Here is a 13,162-nt window from a genome sequence, read left to right on the forward strand (position 1 = left end):
TGACCATTACATGTTTACTTTAATTTTTACTGTTTGTCTGCTGTTATTGATTTATAACAGTTAAATGAACAAAGTAAAATGTGATCTGATAGTGTTGGTTATGTTTTGACATAGTCATGCTGTGATCTGAAAAATAAAATTTATTGATATAGTTTGGTGTAACTTGTTAGCAGCAGTTTTGGGATTCTTCAGCCTATGATTATCAGTACTTTACTTATAATTCAAAATATTTTATAAACATTGTTCTGATCAAAATACTTTCAAATGAATTCATTTAGAAACACAGACATCAATAATCAGCCTGTGAATCTCAACAATGGTGACAATAATAAAGCATGTTGCAGTGGCTGCCACAAATCACAACTCATTAATGGCTCCCATCATGCATTGCGGTATGAATAAATTATGATCTGAATTGTCTATGTAATTTACTTTTCCTAATTGAATATTCTGCTCGTCACCATTGTTGAGATACATTGACTGAATCTTGATGTCTGTGTGTGCCTAAAAGAAAGATTTTTTTTTAAACAACTTTTAAGAAATCCTTTATATTATATAAAAAATTCTGGGCATTTATGCAGAATCACAATTATGCTGTAACCAACAACATACATCGAAGTCAGAAATAAGGGTCTTAATGAGTTCAGTGATCAAGTTCAAATGATGAATGTCATAATATAACCAACACCATCAGATCACTTTTTTTCTTTGTTCATCTGGCAGATATAACTCAGATACAGAAGACAAACAAAGTCTAAAGTAAACATATAAGGCTCAAGAGACCAACTAAAGCAAACAATGATCGCCCTAATGGTAACTTACAATTTGAGATTTTCTCCTTCAGTGATTCTGCTTGTTAACATCAGGTGTCTTCAATAATGTTCAATCATCACTAAATTAATCACTTAATTATCTCATTAACTTCAACACTCTTGAGTGTGGACTCATACACTCCCAGGAGTGTTAAATTAACACTGGAGTTTTTGCTGTGTACAAAGAGCCGTAGTTAACTGACAAGCTGAGCCATATCGCATTAATTATCGCTGGCGATACGTCCGCGATATTAATGCGATATGGCTCAGCTTGTCAGTTAACTACGGCTCTTTGTAGTAAATGCCGCTCCATCTGAAAGCAGGTGATGGCGATTTACTACTAATCAAGGAACCGGCTTTACTGACGAGATGCGCATAGCAATATCGTGCGATATATCGCCCAGCCCTAACACACACACAACCAAGGCGATTCACACACGTGAATGACGATTTGCACATTCAAATTCAAGGATAAACTCGTACATTTTAAACATCCAAAGGTTATTGTGCACAGTTGTATATCTGCGAATTGTGTTTTGCATTTGTGAAGTATATTTTACGAATATATAATTTTATTTTGCGCATGTGAATTGCTTTTTGTGAATATATTTTTTTTCACACACGTGAAATTTTTTTTGGGTACGTGAATTAGGTTTCATGCATGTGAAATTGTCTATGCATGTATGAATCATGTTTTTTGCGTGAATTATTAATGAGATTGAGGTCAGGGGCGGCACTGCGGTTCTGTTCAAAGCTTTCCGTCTAAACAGATGGCCTGATCTCCAACCGGTTTACCCATGACAGGAACACACACTCTCACAGAGCGAGAAGTGGCTGTCATTCTTAATGGAAGGACAAAGGCATATGCACATACTCAAACTTTGAACACACAACTATTTGCACACACACACACACGCACATGTTGGTGCACTGTGCATCTATCATTATAGGAACATTCCATAGGTATAATGTTTTTATATTGTACAAACTGTATATTCGCTCCCTTAACCCTAACTATCACAGAAAACGTTCTGCATTTTTAATAAAACATTGTTTAGTATGGTTTTTAAATCCATTTTAATTACAAGGACTCGTAATAGTACTCGAAATCTCCTCATAAACCATGTTTATGTTGTAATACCAGTGTAATACCCATGTCATTATACAAATAATTCCTTTATACCTCATAAATCATATCAACAACCACACTCATTCACACACACACACACACACACACACACACACACACACACACACACACACACACACACACAATTCAATTCACATTTAACCCTCTGGGGTCTGGGGTGTTTTTGGGGTCCTTGAGATGTTCTGACATACCCTGACATTTGTGCTTTTTTCAGTTGCTTATAAACATATTAATGGCAAAGGTGTAAATTCACTCTATATAGCACAAACAGGACTTCCATAATATGTGAGCCACATGTATGTACATGTTTTCATTTTTGAGAGAATAATGTTTATGCATGGTTATCGAAAAAACTAAAAATTAAAGTTTCTGAAATAAGGCCACAAAACACATACTAAATATGTGGCAATAAGACTTTTGACTAATGGATGTCATCGCCTAGTGTTTTTTCTTCAAAATGATATGAAAATGATCCTAACTAATCATTCACATAAAACGATACATTGATTTTAGTTTTGTGAAACACTTTTAGTTTGGAAAGCCAATATGCGGATGGGGCGTAAACGCTCCAACAGCATCATGCATATTTAGTAGTTCACACCTGGTGAGACTACGTCCCTGCATACTTAATGAGCCATTCATTCAGGTGTGTCACCTATAGCTAACTTAAATATACAAGCTTCATAAAAATGATCATTCTAGGAGAAAATTTCAGATGGCATTTAGAGGCTTTTGCATCTGAACTCTTCATATATACACACACACATATATATATATGCATGCACATACATACTTTATAATCTTTTCAAAACTAGTCAACGTCTTTCAAAACTAAAGTATACATTTTATCATACGTATTTCAAAGTAAAGGATTCATTAGTTAGTTGATGACTTTATTTTTGACAAAACACATACAGTATATATTCCTCATCTCAGTATAGCAATAGAGTTTGCTAAAAGCTGTTCATTCAATACAGCAGTATTTGAAAATCGATCATATTTTGTAAAATTACATTTATATTTGCATTTATGTCAAAACCTAGACACTTTTAAACATCAAAAGGACATTTATTAATATGTATTCTGTCAAAATGACAAATAAACAGATTTTCCTATTCAATTTTGCATGGAAACGCTTCCAAGACGCTTGCGTGTCGCGTGAAAAATAGGGGTCGGTTCTATTTCTAGAATGCACGCGTTTTCCACGCGGCTCGTGCGGCTGAGACGCGCGTCTCACACAGACAGTGTGCAAACTCTAAACTGTTAACATGGGAGCCGAAATAAAAACGGACACGCCACGCAGCTGAGACGCTTACGCCATGCATCCAGTGTTTCACCGGCCTTATCCAGCGGATGTGGGCGTTTCACAGGTTTGTATGGATCGCCTCACATTTGCGTTTGAATAGCGCGGTCTCCGTAGGCGGAGTCACATTAAAACTTAATTAGCTGAGATGAGAACGACTGACATCTCTCTCTTTACATACATATTATATAAACTGTGAATATTTGTTTTTTATAAAAATTACTTCATTTAAAAGAAGAGAATTCAAGCTTCATGCCTGTGTGTCTGTATGCCTGTTTGACTGAGTATTCGCTGAGTTACAGTTCATTTTCGGACGCGTTTCAGAATTGACTTCACTGACGGAGAGTAGGCAGAACTCGCATCATGTTTATTTTTCTTTATTTAGCGAAAAGCACAACACTTTGTTTTTATTATGAGCATACACAAAAAAAATACACACTAAACAGGATCGATTGATGTTTAACACAAGCTGTTCTAACACAACCTTTTTTTTTTTTTTTTTTTTTGCACTCATACGGAAAAAAACGAGCCTATCGCGCCGGCGCGATAGCCGACCCCAGGGGGTTAATGTAATTATTTATAGCGCTTTTCACAATACATATTTCAAAGCAGCGTGTCTACGTTGTGTCTAGATTACAATTTAGAATTATCTGTTATCAGAGGTGACTGTGTCCAAGTTATGTATTTCTGAAATGTACATATACAAATCATACAGTTAACTAACAATGTACAGTATTAATTTAAACAATGTATTAATTTAAGGAATAAACAATGAGCTCATTGAAGTAATGAATACATGGTTTTAATAAATGATTAAGATGTCTAGAAAATTTAGCATGGAGTCCTGTCGAGTCATCTCTTCACAGGTGTTGGCGTCATCTGAAGTCTACATAAGAGGCTGGGCCAAACTGGAGCTGATGGACTCTCTACACTGTCAGAAAGAAAGTACAAAACTGAGTGGCCGTCCCCCTGAAGGGTACCTTATTGTACCTTATAACTTTGTACCATTTAAGGGGCAATTTTGTACATCAAGTAATAATTGTGCAAACTGCAATTAAAGCACAAAATTGTACCTTATTAAAAGGATCCCCAGGGTATTGCCCAATGACAAAGCAGTTTTGATCCTATGGTGGACAAAAACAAAATATCTTAAAGAAACTGGCTTAGATATGCAGATTTTACAGATATTACATTCATTTATATTTTGAGATTAGATAGAATTTATATTTATTTATTTATAGCATTCTTTTACAAAGATAATTACTTGAAATGTATTACATCATCTCACAGCAGCAGTCTAGTGTGAGTCAAGCCAATTAATTGTTCAAGGCACGTAAAAACTCATCAGACATTACTCAACAAATATAATCAGAAGTAGAAAGCAGTCATTTAAAACTGTAACACCTTCAGAAAAAAAAGGTAACAGGAGTACAAGAAATTGTCTGTAGAATACTAATAAATGAAAATTAAAGAACAGTTATACATTGTTTTCAGTTCCCTTTCGTTAGGGAACTCGCACTGCGTGGTTGAAAACGACACTTTGGGGACGCTCCCTTAGCGTGCGCCTCTGAAGTATGAATGAAACTAATCCAATCCTGATTGGTGTTGCGTCATGACGTAACATGTGACGGCATAACCGGATGCATAAAAGTGACGCTGGCACACTCACACATTAGCTTTTGCTCTTCAGCAAGCGTTCTCTGTGAAACTGTCTGTCTTATTTGGTGTTGTTTGTCTGTTGAAATCCACTATATTATGCGAGTGGAAGATACACTAAGTGTGTGCAGCCCTGCCCTATATTTCTCACGGGTGGGGACACGCATCAGTTGTGTGTACACTGTTTAGGAGCGCAGCACGCACAGGCAGCTCTCGAGGGGGCTGCCTGTGAACATTGTGAAAGTACTCCCGATAGAGTGCTGCGCTCCCGTTTGGCTATTTTTTCTGATAAAGGCCAGGCTCGCGATCCCCGCGGTTCGGGTCCCGCGTCCGTTGAGGCGGCGCGGCGGCTTAGATCGTGGGGATCGCAGAAGGATCTCGCGGATGAGAACGAGACTGCCGAGGCACTTTCTCGTTCATCATCCGCAGATTCTATAACGCTCGCTCACGACGCAGAAGCCCGCGATGTGGTTTCTTCTGCCCGTGACGAGTGCCCGATGCTCGAGCTATCTGCTTCTGAGGAAGTGGATGTGCTCAGCATCGGGATCGAGGAACATGAGTCACACTCGCCGGTGTTGTTTGAATTGTCCCACTGCATTGCAATACAGAATCTATAGTAGATAGAACAATAAGATTTTGTGTGGGTGCGAGGCATGCACAGTCAGCTCCTGAGGGTGCTGGCTGCATGTTCATTGAGAAATATCTCGACGCACACAGCCGTGCGTTTCGGGTGTTTCAGCCTCGCGCCCGTTAACTTTCTTCTCGAGAGATGAAAGCCAAATATATTGTGAATGACTCGAATCTCGCGTTTGCCGAGGCAGCGCGTAGATTACTAGTCTGCAATAAAAGGGACACACGCGATCTGTGAAATAATACTGTTTGGGTGCGAGGCATTCACAATCAGCTCCAGAGGGTGCTGGCAGTGTTCATTGAGAAATATCTCGGGCGCGCGTGCTAAATTCCGTGCGCTTTTGGATGTTTCAACTTCGCACCTGATGACTTTCTTCTCGAGGGATGAAAGCCAAATATTATAACGGCTCGAATCTCGCGTTTGCCCAGGCAGCGTGTAGATTACGAGACCGTATAAATAAATATTAAAACAGTATTGTCTGGTGATTATGGCTGCATTTAATTCTATGAATTAAAATGATGGAATTGAGAAATTATGGAATATATTATCTGACTTTAAGAAGTTAGATATTTTAATTCAGCCTACCATCTAGACCGTGTTTCACTTATCCAGTGTTTTTGGCTGCATTTAATTCTGAGGAATTAAAATGATGAGCAGCGAACGTCGAAAATCGTTTTCGATTTTTTCCCTGCCGGTCCTCCGCATCAGGGTATCGAAAACGAGACGAAGATGGCTGTCCCCCCCGTGGAGGGACGAGCGAGAATCGCTCCTCCGCGGAGCCCTCAGGAAATCGATGTTTGTATCCAGCATCAACTGCGCTTCGGGACGCATCGGTTTTCAGCGAATGTACGCTGTAGTGCCCGCCCAAAAAGGCTTGCGGCCAGGCAGTGTTCCTGTCCGCATATCGGAAACTGTTTTCGATTATTCTCTGCCGGTCCTCCGCTTCAGGGTGTCGAGAACGAAACCGAAAGAGCCTCCCCTCTGGGGGAGCCCTCAGGAAATCGATGTCTGTATCCTGCCATAAAGTGCGCTTCAGGCCACATCGCTTTCCAGCGAACGCACACCGTGGCGTTCGCCCCAAAAGCTTGCAACAGGGCACCGACTATGGTCACAAAATCTTTCTCGACTTTTTCCCGTCGGTCCTCCGCTTCAGGAGGTCGAGAATAGTGCTCGGAAATCACCCGAGGTCAGTCTCGAGGGGCTGGTTCCCCATTTTGTAGAAGAATGGCAACGCCTTCCGAATATATCTATATGGGTCCTGAATATTATAAAATATGGGTACAGAATGCAGTTCGGTCACCGACCTCCCAAGTTTGCTGGGGTGGTACCGACTGCAGTGGTTCCAGAACAGGCTCGGGTTATGGAACAAGAGGTTCAGACTCTACTGGTCATAGGGGCCATAGAAATTGTTCCCCTACCAGACAGGGAGTCCGGGTTTTTACAGCCGGTAATTTATAGTTCGAAAGAAGGATGGCGGGCTGAGGCCGATTTTAGATTTGAGGCAGTTGAATCGTTCTCTGAGGAGATTCAGGTTCAAGATGCTCACTATTCCATCATCGTAAATCAAATCAGATCCGAGGATTGGTTTGTCACGATAGATCTAAAAGACGCCTATTTTCATGTCTCCATCCTTCCATGTCCCAGGAGGTTCCTGAGGTTCGCTTTCGGGGGCGAAGCGTACCAACATCGGGTTCTTCCGTTCGGCCTAGCACTCTCTCCCCGCACATTTACTAAGTGTATGGATGCAGCTCTGGCTCCACTGAGGCTTCAGGGCATCCGTATTCTGAATTATATCGATGACTGGCTCATATTGGCCCAGTCTCGAGAAATGGCAGTTCGGCATCGAGATGTCGTTCTTGGCCACATTCAGAAATTGGGGTTGAGACTCAACACTAAGAAAAGTGTGTTAGAACCAGCTTAGAAAACTACTTTTCTGGGCATGGTATGGAATTCGGTTACGATGCAGGCACGTATGTCTCCCGCACATATCGAATCCATTCTGACCATGGTGTCAGGGATAAAGCTAGGCCAGGCCATCACTGTAAAGCAATTTCAAAGACTGCTGGGCCTCATGGCAGTGGCATCCAACATAATTCCTTTGGGCCTTCTTCACATGAGGCCCCTTCAGTGGTGGCTCAAAGCCAAGGGTTTTTTCCCCCAAGGGGAATCCGTTCCGTATTATAAAGGTTACGTGCAGATGCCTTCGTTCCCTATTAATATGGAAGAATCCTTGGTTCTTGTCCCAAGGGCCAGTATTAAGGGCGTCATGTCGCCGGAAAACCGTTTCGACAGACGCTTCCATCACTGGCTGGGGCGCGGTTATCGGCCGCTTTGCCAGGGATCTGTGGCAGGACCATCATCATTCTTGGCATATAAATTGCCTAGAAATGTTGGCTGTGTTCAGGGCTCTGAGGAGCTTCCTCCCAGACATCAAAGGTTACCACGTCTTGATACGTTCGGACAATACATCAGTGGTAGTGTATCAAGGGGGACTCAGATTGCGCCCTCTATCCAGATTGGTCCCAAGGGAAAATATTATATATAAGAGCAATATATGTCCCGGGGGTTCAGAATCAGGGAGCAGACATCCTGTCGAGGCAGGGGCTGAAGCCCGGGGAATGGAGACTCCATCCAGAGGTGGTGGAGCTGATATGGCAGAGGTTTGGACCAGTGGAAGTGGAGCTGTTTGCGTCTCGAGGGACGTCCCACTGTCCGCTTTGGTTCTCCCCCACTCATCCAGCCCCGCTGGGGTTGGATGCCATGGTACAGGCCTGGCCGAGGCTTCGCCTGTACGCTTTCCCCCCGATCGCTCTGCTCCCGGGAGTCCTGGAGAGGGTCCGTCAGGAGGGCATCAGTCTTCTTCTGGTAGCCCCGTTTTGGCCGGCCCGAGTATGGTTTTCGGACTTAATTTCACTCCTGATAGCTCCGCCATGGCAGATTCCTCTGAGGAGGGATCTGTTGTCTCAGGCGGAGGGCAGTATATTCCATCCTCGCCCAGAGCTGTGGAAATTATGGGTCTGGCCTCTGAGGGGGCTCAGTACCTAGATGCTGTTATATCAATTGGGGTGCACGGAACCATACTTATCTCTAGGGTTCCGTCTACTAGGAGATTATATGACCTTAAGTGGAAATGTTTTTCCGCTTGGTATAGAGAACATGAGTTAGACTCAGTTAACTGCCCAGTGGCTTCAGTTCTGAGTTTCTTCAAGATTGTTCTCTGCTAATCTCTCCCCGTCCACATATATGGTGCACATGGATGCCATTGCGGCATTCCATGCACCACTGAATATTGGGCCTTTTGGGGTGGCACCAACTGGTCATACTATTTCTCCTTGGTACATAGAGGATGAGACTGATAGTCAGGTCCAGGGTTCCTTCCTGGTATCTGGCGGTGGTTCTCGAAGGCCTATCCCTGGCTCCCTTCGAATCCCTTCAGTCGGCTTTGCCTAGGACCTCACATTCAAGATAGCCTTTCTCTTAGCTACTTCTTATAAAGAGACTGGGAGATCTCCAAGCCATGGCATTAGTACCAGCTTGCTTGGGGTTTGCCCCCGGCGGAGTTAAGGCCATCTTGCATCCGAGACCCAGCTATGTGCCTTAAGTGCAATCTAACATGGCTAGGTCCATGGTCCTGCAAGCATTTCATCCTCCACCACATGTGGGGAAACTGAGATGAGTGTCCCTGAGAGCAGTGAACATCTCTGGGCACCTGAATTTGGGAGCAGATGTCCTGGCGAGGCAGGAATGTATACTGTACCCCGAGTGATTTGGAGAAAGTTTGGCCTGCCGACATGGACGGGGTCTGTCTTCTCCTTGTAGCCCCGTTCTCTTTCTCTTTCCCCATTCACACTTAAGGTGTCTGCGGCAGCCATAGCTTGTGGCTATGTTGTCACCGCCTTGTGACTGTTGTACCCTGAGGATGAGGCCTACGTCTCAGGTTAGAGTTCCATCATGGGATCTACCCGTGGTTCTAGAAGCCCTTGGACTCTCCATCTGACAAATGCATCTTTCTAAATAAGGCATTCTTGCTGGTGATCACATCACTCAAAATAGTAGGAGACTTTCAAGCTACTGCCCTGTTAGGGCCGCTGAGGTTTATGTCCAGACGACCTATCAGTGGAGAAAAACTGATCAGTTGCTGGTATGCTTCGGGCTCCCTGAGAAGGTCTGCCCGGCTACCAAACTAACTGTAAGATTTTGGAAGCTATGTCTATGACTTATTAGGCCATGTGGAATGTGCTCTGATTAGAAGCACTGTGTATTGCATCTTCTAAAGCCGTACTGTCGGAAACTGTTTTCCGCCCCTTAGCTGTTCTTAATTCACTGTAAATCATGGCTTTGCAGGGCTTATTGCTTTATTCTATAATGAGGACAGCACTGTTTGTGTATATAATCTATATAATTGTTTGTATGTCCAATTGTAAGTACTACTGACTCACCATAGCTTTAACATTCCAACAACTAAAAAAAAAATCTAATTTAGGATATTCCCAAATGTACCCTAAGGGACATTTTGTCAAATTTATCTGACTTCTGGGGCTAAACCTGACCCCAGATGATAGCTAAAAGTCACTATTATATTATAATAGTAGTAGTAGTAATATTAGTAGTAATGATGTGATCACTATATATAATTTGTTTAATTTAAAACAGCTGTTTTCTTTGTGAATATATTGTAAAGTGTAATTTATTCCTGTGATCAAAGCTGAATTTTCTGCATCATTACTCCACTCTTCAGCAAAAGCAGTTTATGCCTGCTACTGTAGCCAACACAACACAACACAACTTCCTTTTTCTTGACAAACTCATTGGAACAATTTCTGCTGCATCTCTTTTGTCAGATGACGTATGTTTCGATGAGCCAGCATATGTTTTTTTTTGTTGGTTTTTTTTTTTTTATTGGTTTTGTTTTTTAAACTGTCACCCAGGCTGTGCGAGGTCAGTGTGTGGTGGAGTGACTGATGGAGACAGAAGTGGACACCATTGAAGGGCAGGCCTCTGTATTCAGCCAGGCAAACTCTCTTTATGACAACAACATGAAGCTCTTTGAGGCCGAGCGCTACGACTTCCAGCACAGCGGTGAGTCTCGGGCAGACTGACACTGTTCACATTCAAATATGCTTCAAAATGTTTGTGTGTTTCTGGAATGTTTCATTCTGATCAATCATGACATTCAGTGGTCTGATATTTCATAATATTGATTGACTGTTGTTGGTCATGGAAAGCTATGTATTGTAACTTAAAATAGTGCTAATCCCTCATATCATATCACTTATAATGGACTTATGAAATCAGTTTTCTGTAGTTTAATCAAGAGTTCTGCATTGTTTGTTACAGAGCTGACACCAAGGAAACCAGCGAAGAAATGTCACTGTCTTCCTGTACTCATAGTGTTTCTCCTGCTGCTGATTGCACTGAATTCTGTGCTGGCCTATAAAGGTAAGATGGAACTGAAATAAATTCACATTTAAAAAGTATAACTTTATAAATGTCCTTGCATTATATACAAAATGTCAAACCAAGTGGCATTGATTTTAAACCAAGCAAGTTTTAGGGTTTAAATAATTACATTATAAATAAACTTAAAATGAAGAAGCATTGTGACGTTTTGTGGTTGTCAGATGTCAATGGATCATGGTGATAGTTAAAGTGATTTCTACACCTGTGGTTTCTCTGAGATGACTCTTACTTAAAAATTCTACTAATAATCACCAAAACACCAGCTGATTAAAACTTATTGAGCAAAAATCATGAAAAAAAGGAAATGTATTGAAGAGAAAAGCTATATTCCTATACAGATGTCACCGATATTTTGTTGTATAATGCAATGAAATTTGTATATTTTTAGTTGTAGCCTTAAGGTGCAGTCACATTCACCATTGCTTGGCGAAATTTCATGGGCAAAACTCATTCTAACAGGAATCCGTGCGATCGGGTGCAAAAAAATCCCCTATGCAGATTTCACTGATTTTCAAGATGGTCACTTGAATTCACCACACTGACCAATAGAAAGCTGCTTGGTTTGAAAGTGAATTCTGTGTGAGCTGAGCTTTATACATCGCTCTACTATTAACAATAACTGACCATTTTTATCTAATGTGATTGCACCTTACAGTAAGTGTCCAACACTTTTTGTGAACATGAATATTTCACAGCATCATGTAAGCTATCACCTTGTTTCTGTTGTTCCATGATTTAATCTGCTTTGTATGATGTATATTGTATGCAGTCTTCACTCTGGAGGCCTGTACTCACTGTACATCAGCTGAATCCAGATCAGAGGAACTCCAGTCTGATGAGGTTTATACACACACTTCACACCGTCATTCATGTTGTGTCATACAAACACATACTCGTATTAGGCCTGTTTTAAGTGTGTCAGAGCTGAAGGGGTGTGTGTGTGTGTGTGTGTGTGTGTGTGTGTGTGTGTGTGTGTGTGTGTGTGTGTGTGTGTGAACAGGAGTGTCTGTCCAATCTGTGTGGGAACAATGGGACTCTAGAAAAACTGAGGACTCAACTAAACCAACTCAACGTTAGTGCACAAAGAGGTACACAACTTTGTCTTTGGTACACACAAGATAAATCCTATTGGTTGACCAGGTACTATTTTGAGAATCTACCATGATTTCAATCGTTAAAGGGGTCATGAAATGCATTTTCAGATCTATACTTTATATTTACCGTCTTTAACAACTACAGTATGTACTAACATTTAAATTAATAATTTGATACAATGCACTTATTGTGTACATACCGATACATGCTTTTACACAGTACTTATATTTAAAACATACCCGCATGTAATTACAGCTGTTATTAATTTCTGTACATCTATAATGACTCTGTTGACCTTCTCTTACCCCTTAACCTTAACCCCTTTTATATCACATCACCCGTCCTTACGAGTTACTTAACAAATGTAACGTCAGAAAACAACATTTGTTTTACGTTTTTTTTTTTTTTCATGAATGTCTTTCTTTATCTAGCAAAGTCCTTGAATCTCTTAGGAGTTGTGACAATTCGTCCAGACCTTGTTTGCACTCTTTTTGGTGAACTAACTGTAGTGTGACTGGAATCAGACTCAGGTAGATCAGCACTGTACTGTCTGGGACGTTATCAGGCTCAGTTGCAAGTTGATTTTGACTATATGAACTTTATTTTTCCTCTGAGTTTGTTGAACTGAAGTAGATACTGGTTCAGTGTCACTGACTGTAGGCATCAGGTATCGTCGATTTCGTCGAAGTACTCCAGTTTCAGATTGGATGAGGTAAGACCGTGGTGATTCGCACTTTCTGAGAATAGTCCCGGATCTTATCCAACCTCTTTCAGCATCCAGCTTGACTGCAACAGAAGTTCCAGGTAGAATCTCTGGTAATGTTCTGACACCGTTTCTTTTGTAATACTTCCTGTAGGTCCTTTTTGCCTTTTGATCAGCCTCTCTCACTTGCCGCAGATCAGGCCATTCAGGTCGCATGTGAGACTCCAATGTGGGAACTGTAGTTCTACCAGAAAGATACTGTGACAATTATCCATTTATTAACAACCCAGCAAGCAATAAAGTACTTTGGCATAGGCCCCGTCCGTAGCTCGCAATCTGAGGGTCCGGACTC

General features: G+C 41.5%; 1 protein-coding gene across 4 annotated transcripts in view; it reads left to right on the forward strand.

Moving 5' to 3' along the window:
* marco (macrophage receptor with collagenous structure) overlaps positions 1 to 13,162 on the forward strand; it is a 167,863-nt gene that overhangs the window by 124,265 nt on the left and 30,436 nt on the right. For 2 of the 4 annotated variants that reach the window (XM_079880604.1, XM_079880605.1), the window contains exons 1-4: positions 10,490 to 10,631; positions 10,890 to 10,991; positions 11,782 to 11,852; positions 12,013 to 12,100. The exons of the other annotated variants lie outside the window; for them this stretch is intronic. In XM_079880604.1, coding sequence (XP_079736730.1) covers positions 10,514 to 10,631; positions 10,890 to 10,991; positions 11,782 to 11,852; positions 12,013 to 12,100 — 379 coding nt within the window. In that variant the 5' untranslated portion in view covers positions 10,490 to 10,513. Of the gene's footprint in view, positions 1 to 10,489; positions 10,632 to 10,889; positions 10,992 to 11,781; positions 11,853 to 12,012; positions 12,101 to 13,162 lie in introns of those variants that run through there. 4 annotated transcript variants of the gene reach the window in all.

Source organism: Squalius cephalus (assembly GCF_949319135.1).
Source record: "Squalius cephalus genome assembly, chromosome: 9".
Classification (NCBI taxonomy): Eukaryota; Metazoa; Chordata; class Actinopteri; order Cypriniformes; family Leuciscidae; genus Squalius; species Squalius cephalus.